This window comes from Hordeum vulgare, chromosome 2H, assembly GCF_904849725.1.
Source record: "Hordeum vulgare subsp. vulgare chromosome 2H, MorexV3_pseudomolecules_assembly, whole genome shotgun sequence".
In the NCBI taxonomy this organism is placed as follows: domain Eukaryota; kingdom Viridiplantae; phylum Streptophyta; class Magnoliopsida; order Poales; family Poaceae; genus Hordeum; species Hordeum vulgare.
This window is the reverse complement of record NC_058519.1, coordinates 480818333-480835576: the sequence shown is the minus strand read 5'-3', so window position 1 is coordinate 480835576 and position 17244 is coordinate 480818333. Positions and strand designations below refer to the sequence as shown.

At 46.3% G+C, this 17244-nt stretch overlaps 1 protein-coding gene across 1 annotated transcript; it reads left to right on the top strand.

The window, feature by feature from the left end:
* Positions 1-1610: 1610 nt before the first annotated feature.
* LOC123426759 lies at positions 1611-13053 on the top strand. The gene is made up of 8 exons (XM_045110641.1): positions 1611-1890; positions 2449-5996; positions 10498-10621; positions 11209-11294; positions 11404-11642; positions 11945-12031; positions 12104-12203; positions 12565-13053. The coding sequence occupies exons 2-8, from the start codon at positions 2481-2483 to the stop codon at positions 12919-12921; spliced, it is 4509 nt and encodes a 1502-aa protein (XP_044966576.1). The 5' UTR covers positions 1611-1890; positions 2449-2480; the 3' UTR covers positions 12922-13053.
* The last annotated feature ends 4191 nt before the right edge of the window (positions 13054-17244 follow it).

Below are 17244 nucleotides of genomic sequence, written 5' to 3'. Positions count from 1 at the left end.
GAACCGGAGGGCAGCGCAGAAGGCCAACGTCGAGCGCTGCGTTAAAGGCCGCGCGACACAAGGCCAACGTCGACGAGAAGGAGGCCATCGTCAACAAAGCGCGCGCCATCCTAATGCTTGGGCGGAGCTTCTCGGCAGCTCCCGTCGGCCAGGCGAGCAGAAGCTCGTGTGTCACCCGGCCTCCGCAGTGCCCCTCGCCGGACGTTGGGGTGATCGCATCGTCCATCTCGCGCCCCTTGGCCGTTATCGACCTCAACGTCCCGCCGGGGTCCAGCAGCGTCCTCCGCCCTACCAATTTATGAGCGAACGTGGCATCACCTCGATTTAAAAGAGGTGGTTGTTCATCCAACAAGAATGCAACAAGTATTGTGCCGCACTTGAGAGCGTTGAAGCACGTCCCGTGAGTGGTCTCGGCATTGGGGACATGGTATGCTCTCTGATCTTTTCGTTGCTATGGTCGTGACTTTGGCCTTCTTTATGTTTGCATGTCCAATTGTTGTTGATCGTGTAGGCATTTCAATCTTTGGAAGCATTCAAGGCCCGACACAATGACAAGCCATTCACTCTTACCCGTTTTTGGAGGATCATCAACAATTGCCCTAAGTTCAAAGATCAATACGGCGAACTTCAAAGGAAGAGGGGTAAGAAGATGGCCGCGTTGGCCGGAGGTGGAGATCGTGAGGCGTTGAAGAGGCCGAGGGGAAATGCCAACTCCAAGATGGACGACAAGCGTGATGCGGCATCCTTTGCCTTGCATGAGACTTTGCACGACATGATGTCTCAAAAGGAAGCGAGGGACGAGAAAAAACGACAAGGCAAGGAGGAACAAATGAAGCAATACCTGAAGCTTCAAACAAAGAAGTTTGAGATGGAGGAGGCGACTAAGAAGAGAAAGATCGACATGGAGGAGGGGTCCCGGCAGAGGCGGCTCGACATCGAGGTCACCAATGCCGCAACCAAAGTAAAGGAGGTGGCGTTAGAGATCATGAGCGTTGACTTGAGCAAGATGAGCAAGAAGACAAGGAGCTAGTTCGAGGCCCAACATAAGGAGATGTTCGACGCCAACGACCTGAACTAGGTGGTCTATTCGGCCGTGGCCGTTCTTTTTGGAGGCTGGCATGGGTGCCGGTGACAAACCTATTCATTTTGGAGGTTGGCTGTGTTGCCGACGACAAAACTATTCACTTTGAAAGTTTGTTGTGTTGTCGGCCGCTGGCTATGTTGTCGGCGATGTCGTGTAGGCAACGTGTGTTGCCGACGTGAACTAGGGCCGCTTGCATGAAATACAAAATATTTGCATTCGAAAAAAGAGACGGACAAGATGCGGCAAAAAGATGCGTCCGCGTGTTAAATACACGGTCATCACATTCTATAAAAATTCGAAACGATACATAGTCGGTCCCAAATAAACAAAATCCTAACGGACGTCCGTTTGAAGTCGTCCGTTGGAGTTGGCCTTACACCCACAGCCAGACTCCCGAGACTGCTGCATGACGCACACATGGAGGCTGCAACCAGCGACCCAGAGAGCGGTGTGGGCGGGGTACGTACGCCCCTCGCCACGGGAGAAAAATAACGGGGACAGCATCCCTTTGCGCTCTGCCACGCCCCTGCCGCCTCCCGCTCCGCGCGAGGGAGAGGAGGGACTTTGTGCGCGCGCCCCGGGGCAAAGCTAGTGCCATCACTGTTCGGCGCGGTGGTCTCGGCGAAAGAAACAGACAGACAGAGCTTGGTGGATAGACAAGAGAGAGAGAGAGAGAGAGAGGAGAGGGGATGGTGGGGATAAAGCGGTGCCTCTTCTTGCCCGCAGTCACGGACGGCCAGGCTCTCGGCGGCTCGGGGCGCCGCCATTGATGCGCGCATTGCTCTCCTCGGCGCCGCCTATTCCTGGTATACATCTTCCTTGCATCTAGTTCTTGGATTGGGGAATCGCTCGCTCGCTGCCTGTTCGATGAGCCAGATGGATGGTGTGATCGATCTGTCTGCCCTGCAATTGCGGACGGGTGAAATACCGGCATCTTGGGTAGAGCTCTTGATGCATGCGGATGTAGGATGGGGGTGGTTTCTATTTTTCTTCCTTTTTTTGCTCTTATGAGATGGTGATTGATTTATCACTATTGTTTGGAAAAAAAAATTCACTGCTACCGTACTTGCGTTGCGACGATGAAATGCTATTCTGGTTCAGGTACAGCCTTTCAGGGCCTGCCACTCTGATTTATGGTTTCAGTTCAGTACAGTCACTATTGATGCAACAAATTATAGTTGAAATGCGACTGCGATCATTACTCTGTCTGCCCTATTGGTGTACATGTCTCTGTTTTTGGCAGTCATGGCTTACCTCTTTTGATGCTTTTGGTGGTTCTTTTGTGCATTAGGACTTTCCCAGGTTGGGATTTTTCTGATGTTGCAAATATGTGTGATCTAACTTTGTTTATCCCTTCATTGCAGTGTGATTACTTCAGTTTGCACCAGTAAGCAGGATGGATGAGGTAGACTTCCTGGTGGGAATAGGCATGAAGGAGGAGGATATTGCAACAATGCTGTTTGGAGAGAAAGTTGCTGAGCTGAGAGAAGACACATTTGATGGTTCTCAGCAGGAAAAACAAATCCTTGAGGGCATTTTTGGCAGAGGACAGACCGCTTCGCTACCAGGCGCAATCAAAGCACTGGTACCAGCTAGCACGCCATCCGGCTCTGCATCCAGCAACAGGATGGTCTACTGCCGCATAGTTGAGTCCTTTACTCACGGCAGCCTATCGAGCTATCATGTCTTGTATCATAGTGTTAGTCAACAGATGCAGAATGCAATGGCTTTTACAGATCATGCCAGGCCTTCTGAATCTGAACTTGTGGTACAAGAGACGCCACCTTCCGTTGATCGGGTGTACACTCGCAGGGCAGTGATTCGCAGGAGTCAGAGAGCAAAACGATGCAGTGTTCTGGATTGGGAGAAGGTTGACATTAACAGTGTGGTCACACAGCGACGGGATGGTCGTGGTGGCTATGGAATGCTCTGGAACCATCTCCGGCTGCACGCACATCTTCTGATGATGGATGCCGGGTGGAAGATCGAGGGCAGGGAAAGGGGGGACAAGAGTAAGGTTGACCTCATGTTCGAGTCGCCCGACAAAGAAATCCGCCTAGCTTCTCTTCCTAAGGCTTGGAAATGCTTTGGCCAGTGGTTGCTTATTCATTCGTCCCGATTTGATGGGAATTACTATGGAAAGGAATGGTTCAACATATATGACTTTTGTTATGATTTGAAGAACACACTGTTATGCTTAGAACACGAGGTCCGGCATCCGAAGCAATCTCTATCCTTCCTCCACCAGTGGCAGCTCCTCGATCCTTTCATGGCCGTAGTTTGCATCGATAAGAAGGTCGCAGCTCTGCGGAATGGAGTGGCACTGAAAGCTGTGAACAGCAGAATTACAATCCTCGGTTGCAGCGACACTAAGCTGTTGAGTCGAAGGAATGTTAACAAACCAGTTGATATTAAGTATTCAAGCAAATATAACAACACACATCCCAAGTCACGGAAAAGTCTTCTGCCGCTTCTTCTATCTGATGGCCAGCCTGACAGAGGGGGGAATTCTCTGCACAATGAGCAGTCTTTTATATTTGGAACAAGCAAGCATAGCCAAAATGAAGTGCCGCAAAGGTACTTGACCATGGAAGAAATGAATGAAAGAAGCATCAGAAATACTGCTCATCGTATAGTGAAAGGTTTCCAAGATGCAACAGATCACAGTTCAATGCCTACTTGCTTCAGTACAAAAAGAGAACTTCCATACTCTATAATGGCTCAGGATATTCCAGATGAGTCTGACCCGCTATATTTCCCGCCTAATTATTCTTCAGATCACCTGGTTGAAAATGTGCAAATCAAGGGTCCAAGTTCTCATGCTGGTGAAGTGATGGAAATCGCCGCCAATATGGGTAACTCTGCAGATAGTCCGGCTGACGAGTTGCTCATACGACCAGAGTTGCTGTTTTCTCACGAGGTGGACGAGATGATCCTTGGAATGACAAATGATGTCAGCAATGTACATCATGGTGCTGCTGCTGCAGTTGCCTCTGAGTACCAAGCGGGAAATGAGGTTATAAGGGATGGACCTTCATCTGGTACATTATCACTACTAGAAGAAAAGGATGCATGCTTAGAAGCTATTAGAGATGATGTCAACAGTGAACATGATGTTATTGTACCTGGGTTCCAAGCAGGAAATGTACATGTGTGGGATGAACCTTCAACTGGTGCATTGTCTCTGTTAACAGAAAAGGATACACCCTTAGAAGCTATCAGAGATGATATCAACAATGAACACGATGTTGTTGTTGTACCTGGATTCCAAGTGGGAAATGAGGATGTAAGTGGTGGACCTTCCTCTGGTACACTGTCACTATTAACAGAAAAGGATACAAACTTGGAAGCCAGAGACATGAGCTTGGAACAGATGACAAGAACAGGATGGGTATCATCTGAAGCCACGGGTAACCCGTTGAAGATCTCTGAACCCCAAGTACTTTTTGTGTCCCCACAAGACGGGAGACTCTCGTTCATGAACAACAGTACATCTAATCAAGAGATGTTGAGTTGTCTTAATTTCTCCCGTGATAGCATGGGGGCAAACATGCACGTGGACATCCCAACATCTGCCTATGAAGCGAGCTTGATTCAGGGATTTTTATACCTTGATAGTGAGGGTTCTCCAATTGGTTGGGAAGTCATAAACCCAGAACCTCCTAAGCAGTTAATCTGTGGCCCTTCTTCTGAACCAAATTCAAACGTGTCTGGATATTGTGGTGACCTGAACATGCAGAATGAAGCGCGAACATCTGAACAAAGAGAAATATCAGAGTCTGATCCAAGTAAAAAGGGTCAAAAAAGGTCTGAGAAGGCTGTAGGTGTCAAAGATGATGTCCGTAAAACTAAACAGAAAGTAAATTATGTTCATGTAAGTCATTCTGCAACTGGTAAAAGTATGGACATTACAACTGAGGTTCCAGCTAGTAGGTGTGTGTTTGGCAATGGGGGAGAACAGACAGGTGCAACAAGCAGTGAGCATGTTTCTTCGAATCAAAAGAGGTCACATGAGGTTGCAGAAATCCAAGTAGTTTGTAAAAAGAAACAGAAAGTGAATGATGGTCCTATAAGTGACTCCATAATTGGTGAATGCATGGATATCACAGCTGAGAATTATACTGGGTGTGTGAATCGTAGTGAAGAAGTAGAGATAAGTGCATCAAGTAGTTGGCAGGTACAGGTACCTTTGAATCTAGTGCCCGAAATTAAAGAGCACAAGGAACGAGCTGAAGATAGCAGTGAACCCCAAAAACAGCTCGTGTCAAAACAAGCGCCCACAAAGGATGTCAAATTTCGAAAGAAACAACCATGGACGCGTAAATCCAGGTTTGATGAGGATGATCTTTTGATGACAGCTATAATACATAGGCTGACCGCGCGTTACAGGAACCATTATAATCGAATGCTCATAAATAGAATTGGCTTGAAATCTCTTCCGAGGTCTCGCCTGGAGAACGAAAAAAAATGTGGTCGGCAGAAGTTCCCTAAAAGTGCAAGAACGGTGTTGAGCAAATTACTTGAGATGGGCATTGTTTGTACAATGAATATTCTCCAGTATAGAAGGCCAGGACCTAAGAATGTGTTGAAAGATGGGAACATAACCGAGCATGGCATAAGGTGCCGGTGTTGTGACACCATATTTACAGTGTCCAACTTTAGGTGCCATGCAGGTCTCAAACAAGAAATCCCGACCCTGAATCTTTTCTTGGGTTCTGGTAAATCTTACAGCCTATGTCAGCTTCAAGCGTGGTTTATAGAGCAGAAGAAGAGGAAAGAACGTGCAAAAGATACTATGTCAGTACAAGCAGATGAAAATGATGACACTTGTGGTTTATGTGGTGATGTCGGTGAACTAATATGCTGTGACAACTGCCCTGCTAGTTACCATCAGGACTGCTTGCCTTGTCAGGTTTGCTTTCGAAATGTTTCCCTTCTCTTTAGTTTGCCAAAATATAGAGCTATGTGGTGTACTTTCTCGGAAACTTCCCAAATCAGAAATCAGTTTATGACAAGTCTGAAATGAACTATCAACAACAAAACCTTTCATTCCCAAAATGGTTGGGGTAGGCTAGAGTTGGAACTCATAAGATGATCAAAACCTAGCCATGGTTCTGGCATGTGGATAGCTAACTTCCACGCACCCATGTCCATGACTAGTTCTTTGGTGATATTCCAGTTCTTCGGGTCTCTCTTTATGGACTCCTCCCATGTCAAGTTTGGTCTATCCCGACCTCTCTTGGTATTATCGGCACACTTTATCCTTCTGCGACGCACTCGTGCTTTTGGAGGCCTATGTTGTTTATGCCCAAACCATCTCAGACGATGTTGGACAAGCTTCTCTTCAATTGGTGCTATCCCAACTCTTTCACGTATATCATCATTCCGGACCCGATCCTTTCTTGTGTGGCCACATATCCATCTCAGTATGTGCATCTTTGCTACGCCATACAACATCACCTTTTAGTGGTGCATACAACATCGCAGGTCGAATCGTCGCCTCATATGAGTAATGTGCATCTCTGCTATTGGACATGTCTCCTTTTAGTTGGCCAACATTTTGCGTCATACAACATCGCACGTCGAATCGTCGTCCTACAGAAATTGCCTTCTAGCTTTTGTTGCACTCTTGTCACAAAGGGTGTCAGAAGCTTGGTGCTACTTCATCCATCCGACTTCGATTCAATGACTCAGATCTTCATCGATATCACCATCCTTCTGCGGCATTGACCCCACATATCAAAAGGTGTCCTTCTGAGGTACCGCCTGTCTATCAAGGCGAACCTCCTCCTCCTCATGCCTAGTAGTACGACATCTCATGTACTCGGTTTTAAAACAACTAAGCTTAAAACCTTTCTATTCCAAAGTTATTTTCCACATTTCTAACTTTCTATTAATTCTTATCTGACTATCATCGACTAGCTCCACATCATCTGCAAAGAGCATACACCATGGGATATCTCTTTGTATATCCCTTGTGACCTCATCCATCACCAAAGCAAAAAAGATAAGGGCTCAAAGTTGGACCTTGGTGCAGTCCTATTTTAATTGGAAAGTCATCAGTGGCACTATCACTTGTTCGAACACTTGTCAAAACATTATCATGCATGTCCTTGATGAGGCTAATGTACTTTGTTGGGACTTTGTAATTCTCCAAGGTCCACCACATGACATTTTCCGTATCTTAGCGTAGGCCTTCTCCAACTTAATGAGCATCATATGGAGGTCCTTCTTTTCCTCCTTGTATCTCTCCATAAGTTCGAGTAGCAAGGAAAATAGTTTCCATGGCTGACCTCCCAGGCATGAAACCAAACTGACTTTTGGCCACGCTTGTCATTCTTCTTAAGCGGTGCTCAATGGGGCTCCCCCTAGCTTTATTGTATGGCTAATCGCTTAATTCCATGGTAATTAGTACAACTTTGAGCATCCCCCTTATTCTTGAAGATTGGTACTAATATACTCCGCCTTCATTCTTTGGGCATCTTGTTGACCGAAAAGTAAGGTTGAAAATCTTAGTTAGTCGCACTATCGTATGTCTCCCAGGCATGTTCACACCTCAATGGGATACAATCATGGGTCATGGCCTTGCCGCCTTTCATCCTTTTTAAAGTCTCCTTGATCTTAGACTCCAGGACTCGTCGCACAAAACGCCTACTGGTATCATCAAAGGAATCGTCCAGCTCAATGGCAAAGCTCTCGTTCTCTCCATTGAGAAGTTTGTCAAAGAACTATCATTTCTATTCTTAATCTCCTCGTCCTTCACCAGTAGTCGATCTACTCCATATTTGATGCATTTAACTTGGTTCACATCCTTGGCCTTCCTCTTTCGGATCTTGGCCATCTTATAGATGTCCCTTTTGCCTTCCCTCATATTTAAACGTTGCTAGAAATCCTCATACGCCCGAATCCTTGCTTCACTCACAGCTTGCTTTGTGGTCTTCTTTGTCTCCTTGTACTTCTCTATGTTGTATGCACTTCTATCTAGGTGTAGGCGTCTGAAACAGTCTTTCTTCTCCTTAATAGCCACCACAAGCCTATGTTGAGGGACAACACTCTCTTTAGGTATCACCTTACAATCTGGGCAAACACGCCTGTCTTCTCGTCTCGAGAGAACGAAATTAATCTGGCTAGAGTGTTGACCACTACTAAAAGCTACTAGATGGGATTCTCTCTTTTTAAAGAGAGTGTTAGCTACCATCATGTCGTAGACTAAAGCAAAGCTCAAGACATCCTCTCCTTGATTCATGCTGCTATAACCAAAGCCCAATGCACTACGACCAAAGCCCTCATATTTAAAGAGAGGTGAATCAGACACAACGAAGACAGGCCTCCAAAGCGATGCCTCCAAGAAGGGTACGACCAAGGATAGCCGCCACCGCGAACTGTGAAAATCAGGTTTTCACCCGAAGCAAGACGACATGAGGGGGAGCGTCGCGACGGAGCCTTCAGGAAGGGTACAGCGTCAACGGCTGCCACCATTGTCGGCCAGCCAAAGGACTAGGCAAGTGGTGTACCCCGAGGGTCACACCCCACCATCGCACCCTAACTCCGTCAACCACCCGCAACCACGCCACCCGCGAGGCCATGGTTGTCCGCCCGCACCTGAGACGCACGCTCCGCCCACAAACACCGCGCCTCCCGATGCTAGGGCCGTCGCCCTACAACGAAACAACCCCGAGACCTACACAAAGGCCCCGGCTCAGGACCAACTGACGGCCCTTGACCGACAGATCCACCTGCAGACGCTCCGCTGGGAGAACTGTGCCGCCTGCCCGCGGCTGAGGAACGGGGGAGAAAGGGGAGCGGACGAATCCGGACCGACACACCCCTTGCCGGCGATAGGTGACGCGACTGCATCGAGGCCACCCATCCCTCCAACCGAGCTCCCTGCAGAACACCCCACCATGGAGCAGGCACAACTCTTCGCGAGGCCATCCGCAAATGCTCGCCCGTCGACGAGGGAAACCAAATCGACCCACCGCCGCAGCCGAGGTAGCTCACCAGGGAGGTCTTCCCGCGCCGAGCGCCGCTGTCCAGCCTTAAGGGCCCGACTAGACGAGGGTCTTCCACCTCCACAACTGCCGCGCCGTCCCCTCACCACCGCGCCACGGCGAGAGGGCCGCCCGTGGCCCGCAGCGACAGAGGCGGATCCGGACGCGCCGCGCCATCACCACCCGCTGGCCTGCAGCACCCGGACTGCAGCGCCGCCACCCTCGCCAGCAGAGCCCCGGCAGGAGGCCGCCGCCGCAGCCAAGGGCGCCCACTCCCAGCATCGCGTGCCGACCAGATCTGGGCGCCGCCGCCACGCCTTCCCCCGCCTGCACGCGCGCACCACCAGCTCACCGCCTGTCACGCGCCAGCCCACACTGCCGCCGCACCTTAGCGCCGATGCGCCCGACGCCGAGCGCAGCATCCCTGACCGGTCGTCGCAACCCATGTTGAGGCCACCGCACGGGGAGACGAAAGAACCCCGTCGGCGCCGGCGACGACCGGGCTTCGCCCGGCCGCGCCCTCGGTGGCGGCAAGGGAGGCGGAGAGTAGGGAGGGAGGGAGGCCCAGCGGCGGCGGCTAGGTTTCCCTCTTGGTCGCGCGCGGGGCGACGCCAGAGAGAGAGGAGAGCGTCCGCCAATTCCACTATGTCTACTTTTAATCCTGGATGCAACTGAAATGACGTTTCCAGAAATTGTTGTGCCACTGATATAATGTAGCAAAAGAAAAATAATGTTTCGTCACTACTAATCTTGTCCCGGGATTGTTCTGACTGTCATGCCACACCAACATCAACTTCATAGCAATAAGCAGTCTTTAGTCACTGCTACATCTTTTCTATCATGGCTTTGTCTGTATTCCACTAATTGATGCAGACATGTACGTAATACTCCCTCCGTTCCTAAATATAATTCTTTTTAGAGGTTTCACTAGAAGACTACATACGGATGTATATAGACTTACTTTAGAGTATAGATTCATTAATTTTGCTTCGTATGTAGTCCTCTAGTGAAATCTTTAAAAAGACTTGTGTTTAGGAACGGAGGGAGTACTTTACTTTCCTCCTGAATATGATATAACTTTTGTACCCATTCTGGAAATCATATTTTGCATCGGCATGACAGGACAACTTATTTTTCACGAAGCTAGAAAAAAAATTGATGGGGTCATGTCTATGACAATGGAGTCATCTTCTTAAATGAACAGTGATTAATATTAAATTAATGAAGGATTTTCTAATTTTATTGGGGTCAATGGACCCCAATGCACACAAGGCAGCTCCGTCCCTGTTATTGATATAACTATTGTATTTGCCATAACCATGAGTACATATTTGTTATCGATCTTGTCATCTTTAGCACAGTAAGACACAAGTTTTAACTAATATTACTGATTTGTTCCTATTGCATTGTATTTTTTATCAGGAAGTTCCAGATGGCAGCTGGTATTGCTCTAGTTGCTTGTGCAATGTTTGTGGAGAAGTGATCAATTCAAAGGCGCCCGGAGGTCTCCTACATGCTTTAGAATGCTCACAGTGTGAATATCGATGTAATGTCTCACTTGCATCGTCATTGGTATCTTATCGTATTTCTTTGTTTGACAAAAGATAGTTTGCATCCCATATGTATTTGTTAGTGTATTTGAGGGTAAATATTTTAATATTGTTATTATCCATACTTTTTATAAAAAAAGCTTTGTGGTGCGCTGGAGAACCGAGCGGCGGTTAGCCGATGAGGCAGAATTTATTCTGCGGAGTGACCAGTGTCTGGGTCGTTCTTAATACAATACCACAGGTCGTAGTGCCTGGTTGGTCGAGTATTTTTTCGGTAGAAGTTCTTTTCTCATACACTTTTTATTCAGAACTGATCAAACACAGACACAGGCACAGCTTATGAGTATTTATTCATGTAATCTTCATGTTGTAGCAATAGTTAATCTACATGAGTAGCCATCCATTTTATGGCAATACAATTCCGGATTGCACAAAACTTCTTACCATAGTTCTGGATTCAAATATAACTCAGGCCTAGAGAAAGACCTAACAGTTCTTAGAATATATTTGTTAATAGCTCATTCAGTACGTTGCTTGTTCAATTTTAATGGGTATATTTTTTTTATCTATTCATTTCCTCCAGATCACGTAAAATGCATATCTGGCAAAGTTGTGTGGGATCAGAGAAGTGGACTTGGTACTTGGTTTTGTGAAAGAAAGTGCCAGCAGGTACACTTCAAAAATTGTACTTGTTCTATAACTTAAGCTAGCCGCATATTTTGCTGAAGATAGCAGAAACCTTTACTTAAGGAGGCTGGTCTTGTTCCGAAACTTTCAGATTTATACGAGCATGCGTTCTCGTGTTGGAATGCCTGACCACCTCAATGATGGCTTTTCTTGCACCACACTTCGTAATAATGATGATCAAAAGGTTCACTCGGCTTCAAACATTACTCTCCTGGCTGAGTGCAACATGAAATTAATTATTGCTTTGAGTATTCTGGAAGAATGCTTCTTGCCCATCTTGGACCCAAGGACAGGGGTAGACATAATGCCCCCTATTGTGTATAACTGGAGGTGAGCTGAATCAGTTTTTTTAACTCCTTAACATGCTTTTTTTTTAGAAAACGCAAAAGGACTTTTGCTTTTCATTGCATTGATGCGCATCGTGCTGCGGTCGGGGCTGACATGGAAGCACGCTATCGACGTGGGAGCGGGCGTGGTGGACGCCGACTACCGGGCCCCGTCGGCGTCGTCCTCTTCAACCACTCCTTAGCATACTTACTGCATGTTTACTTTATTTTGCTTACTTTAGGTCCCTAAAATATCATGTATATGACCTAACATCTCCATTTTACACTTTGATATTTCTTTGCCAGGTCTGACTTTGTACATTTGGATTACAAGGGGTTCTATACTGTAGTCCTGGAAAAGGACGACAACATCCTTTCCGTGGCATCCATTAGGTATTATGTTTACAGATAATTTCTAGTGATATGAGGTGAGCATGTGGAGTTAAATTATTGCTGTTGCTGCAGGTTACATGGCGCAGCTGTAGCAGAGATGCCGCTAATAGCTACTTGTTCTGAGAATCGGCAACAGGGGATGTGCAGGCAACTGGTGGATTACATCGAGGAGGTATGTAGATAACTAGACATTGGTGCTTTTGTTATCTGCTTGGACTGTTTCTTAAAGTTGTGTTGCCGAAGCATCATGTTAAGTACCCGTCCTAGGACATGAATGTCTAATTGTCTACCTGTAGGTTCCTTCCCAGATTTGCTCGGCTAGCTAACATTTTATGCGAAATACATAAATTCAGAACCAAGTAATGATTTTTCTTGGGAGTAAAAAAACAACAAATTATTTATTGAGCAGCAGCTGTATGCTTTGCATGACTTGTGCTACATAAAATATCTTCTATTTTTTCCCATGTGTACGGTTTAATAATTCAGATAGAGTTGCTACCCTTAAACTTATGCGTACTCGATATTTTCGACAGATACTGAAATCGCTGGAGGTGGAAATGCTGCTTCTGTTTGCAATACCAAACCTAGTCGATACATGGACATCGGCATTTGGGTTCAGGCCGATCGAAGACTGTGACAAGAAGAAGCTGAGCAAGGTCAGGCTGGTCTCGATCCCTGGAACTGTTCTTCTGAAGAAGGATCTGTACGAAAGAGGTTCAGAAACAGAGGCGGGTGGGCTGCAAACCGGACAGCCGCAGGCATTGGAGGACACCGGACCGGTTTGCGCAACCGAGACCAACCTCGTCGACGAGCTAGGAGGCTCGGAGACTAACCCGCCCCGCACGGGTCCTCCGTTGGCTGTTGCTCTTGGGAAATGCCATGTAAATTAGTGCTTAGCTCTGACTTGCGTTGCGCAAATGTCCTTCACTATGCTGACCGACCCCTGAACGTCTGCCAGGGATCCGACTTGAACTTCTGCTAGTGATAATATGCACTCATGCGGTCATGCCCAAGGTTTCTTTTCTCTGGTGCAGTGAAAATCGAGAGCTAATGTCTCCACGCTGAAGGCGTAGCATTGACACGATGGAAAAGATATGGACGTGTCTAGAGAGCGCTCAGCCGCCTGGGAGAGTCAGCGAGCGGCTGATCAAAAATGTATCACCTGGTCCCCTCGTCCTGGAAAGAAAACGCCGTTCTTAAAATAATACATTTAATTTAGATTTCAGAAATTTTAAAAAGCTAGACCTTCTAAATCGCGCAGGTCGGAATTAAGATTCATTTTCATTGTTAGAACCTTTGTGATATGCTCTTTAAAACAAGATCACCCATGAATATGTTTCGACGAATTTTTTTATATGCAACTTAACCTTTGTTTGATGCAATATATAACAGTTAATGTGCAACTTTTACTTTACTTGTGAACGTGTACTTTTTACTCATGCGGATAGATAGATGTGAACATATTTAATTCGGGTTTTCATTTTTCTAAAAAATCATAACTTTTAAGTCGAACATCGAAACTAAGATCCGCTTTCATTGTCGGAACCTGCGCGACGTGCTCTTTGAAACTATAGATCCTGCATGGTATGTTTTGACAGATTTTATTGGGTGCAATTTAATCTTCGTCGGGTGCAACTGCCTAATAGTCAATGTGCAACTATCTAAAAGTCGATGCCCAACATTTTCCCTGCCTATGGACGTGCAGTTTCAGTGATGGCATGTTCACCCCAACTTACCCCCTAACAGTGAGATGGGCAACTTCATCTGTTGCCCAAACCAACTGCTTAGTAGTTGATGTGCAACTTTCGTCTGTTCGTGGATATGTGGATTTCAATATTTGCTGCCTCGATCAACTGTCTAACAGTGGATGTGTAACTTTGGGTGCTTTCTCGGTCAACTGTCTAACAGTGATGTGCAATTTTCATCTGTACCACGTGGATGTGTAGTTTTCCTGGCTTGAACCTCATCCGAACCACCCTTGTTAGTGAGATGGGCCACTTTAGCGTCCCATTTGTATACATCTTTTCGGTACCCTGGATGTCCAGTTTTCATCATTCAACTATTCCTGCGGGTGAGATGCGTGACGTCATCTGTTGCCCCGGCCAACTGCCTAGCAGACTATGTGTTAGAGCATATATCTCCATATGTGGTTTTGGTAATTGATGACAATCTCTATGGACTAATGGTTGCCTTAAGTTATATTTATAGAATTTGTCCATAGGCACTTCTTGAAGTCCATCTGTTGGGTTCAAAGAGTTTATATGATGACCAAGATAGTATTCAAGGTATTATCGAAAGAATGGTCATAGAGACACAAGGTTGATCAAGATCTCAGACAAAGAGTAAATGAAGATGATCAACACACAAAGCGTACAAGATGTACCGAGAGGGATCAAGTGATCCCATGGTATGGTAAGCATTGTCCATTACGTGTTTGTGTACTAACCCATGGTCTTCGTGAGAGTTCTATGTGGGGTTAGGTGTGTCTCCATGGGCCTGCGTCTAGAATAAGATCTCATACAAAGTGTACAAGACGTACTGAGAGGGATCAAGTGATCCCATGGTATGGTAAGCATTGTCCATTACGTGTTTGTGTACTAACCCATGGTCTTCGTGAGAGTTCTATGTGGGTTTAGGCGTGTCTCCATGGGCTTGCGTCTAGAGGAAGATCTCATACAACCCATGAAGGATGACGTCAAGTGGTGATCGTCATCAAGATTGCGGTCTGCAAGTTCAAGTGGATCAGCATGAAGATATCATGCTTGAAGCTTGCCTCCATTGTGGTGGCAATGGACTTGTGAAGATGTGCTGAAGAGTTGCTCACCCATAGTGAGTATGGGGGAGCAATCAACTAGTCTTCATCAAGCCAACGCAATCAAGAAAGGTGGTCCATCTTGAGGAAGCCAAGATCATCATCATCTAGCTCAAGAGGACGAGGTGCAAGGTATAGGTTTTCCCTTGATAGGTTTTCTATTTTACGATAGATTGTTGTACTGTCAAGGGAGGCTCTCAAGTGAGTAGCTTGATCGTATCGTTCGTTGATAGCTCAAACCATTTGCATCCTTGCATCATACTTCTTGGTTCTTGTTTGGTGTTTCTCTTTGTGAGTTTTAGAGCTTATGGTCATCTTCATGACAAGCTCGAGTTCATCGAAAACGGAGTCCATATGCATCTTCTATGATGTTTTCGATGTTGGGAGTTTTTACCGGTCTTATTCGAAGAAGGGTTCTCACCATTTTCTTATGGGCCTTTTATCACTTGCTTCTTATTGATATTTATATCAAGATTGTGCTAGCCCATGTCTTTAGCTTTCCAACAAACTTGGTTTCGTTGAAATCGGAGTCCGTATGCGAAAGTTAGAGCACATTCAGTATCCACCGGTAGTACCACTCCTCGTGGCAGCGGCAGTACCGCTCCTGTAGCGGTAGTACCGCCTCCGAAGTTGTAGTACCGCTCCCTAGCGGTAGTACCGATCTAGGAGTGGTAGTACCGCTCCGGGTGGGCGGTAGTACCGCTTCGGGCCGGTAGTACCTCTCTCTGAGCGGTTGTTCTTCGTCGGACTTTTTGCGAAGACTTTCTCTAGAGGTAGTACCGCCAGGGCTAGCGGTAGTACCGCTGTGCTCGGGCTGTAAGTGGGGGTAACGGTCTGATTCTTCCCCCAGTATATAAAGGGGGTCTTCTTCCCCCTTGGACTGATCTATCCGTTGAGCTCGTGTTCTTCCCCCATTGTTGACCTTCTTAGAGCTTGCTAACTCTCAATCCCTCGAGTGATTCTTGCTAGTTCTTGAGGAAAAAGAGAGAGGAGATCTAGATCCACATCTCCACCAATCACTTTCTCCTCTATGTGAGGGGAACCCCTTGGATCTAGATCTTGGAGTTCTTTGTGAGCTCCTTGTTCTTCCTCTCATATTTATCCATAGCTTTTGTTGTTGTGGAGGGATTTGAATGTGAGGGACTTGACCACTTTGTGTGTTCTTGCCATTGCATGAGTTGCATCGGTTTGAGTTCTCCACGGTGATACGTGGAAGTGAAGTTTAAGAAGTCATATTACGTTTTGGTACTTAGTACCCTAGAGATTGTTCTTCGTGGATGCTTTGGCATCCTAGAAGCTTGGTGGTGTCTTGGAGCTCAATCATTGTGGTGTAAAGCTCCGGGCAAGCGTCGGGGTCTCTAATTACGTTGTGGAGATTGCCCCGAGCAATTTGTACGGGTACCGGTGACCGGCCCCAAGGTTTGCCATTTGTATGGGTTCGATGACCGCCCTCAAGGGTCCCTTAGTGGAATCACGGCAATGTTGCATTGTGCGAGGGCGTGAGGAGATTACGGTGGCCTTAGTGGCATCTTGGGGAGCATTGTGCCTCCACACCGCTCCAACGAAGATTAGCATCCGCAAGGGTGTGAACTTTGGGATACATCATCGTCTCTGCGTGCCTCGGTTATCTCTTACCCGAACCCTTTACTTATGCACTTTACTTTGTGATAGCCATATTGTTTCTTGGCATATATCTTGCTATCACTTAGTTGTTTATCTTACTTAGCATAAGTTGTTGGTGCACATAGGTGAGCCTAGTTGTTTTAGGTTTTATGCTTGACATATTAAATGTTAGTTTTATTCCGCATTTGTTCAAGCCTAAACCGTAATTATTTTAAAGCGCCTATTCACCCCCCCCCTCTAGGCGACATCCACGTCCTTTCAATTGGTATCAGAGCTAGGTCTCTCTTTATTAGGTTTAACCATCTAGAGAGTAAGGATGTCGACTAGGGGTTTAGGATTCACTCACACTCTTAATTTCAATGGCACAAATTTTGATGTTTGGGTAATTCGCGTGCTTAATCACTTTCGGGTCTTGGACCCAAATTTAGAGCGAATTGTAGATATGGGTTTTTCTCCTCCAAAGGATTCTCAAAATATATCTTTCGAGGATGAAAAAAACTCTTATCTCTATGCTCAATCTTCTAATGTGTTTTTTGATGCTTTGAGAAATGTAGTTATATTTCAACTCATGCCATTCCGGGATGCTCATGAGTTGTGGACAAAGCTTCAAGATAAATATGGTATGTCCAAGATTTGTGGGAATGATTGTTCTCCCTCCAACTCCGGTCGTGTGGTCTTCTCAACTTCATCTACTTCACCTACATGTGGATTTCCACAAGGTAATGATATGGTGAGTAGTGGAGATCATTGCAATGATGATAGTGGGCTTATTGTTGAT

What these genes read in the sequence shown, in the direction of transcription:
- LOC123426759 (XM_045110641.1), top strand. Translation starts at nt 2,481, where the DNA reads ATGGATGAGGTAGACTTCCTGGTGGGAATAGGCATGAAGGAGGAGGAT. An exon ending in GTGAAAGAAAGTGCCAGCAG is followed by an intron (nt 11,295 to 11,403) that starts GTACACTTCAAA and finishes CGAAACTTTCAG; the next exon opens with ATTTATACGAGCATGCGTTC. An exon ending in TGGTGGATTACATCGAGGAG is followed by an intron (nt 12,204 to 12,564) that starts GTATGTAGATAA and finishes TATTTTCGACAG; the next exon opens with ATACTGAAATCGCTGGAGGT.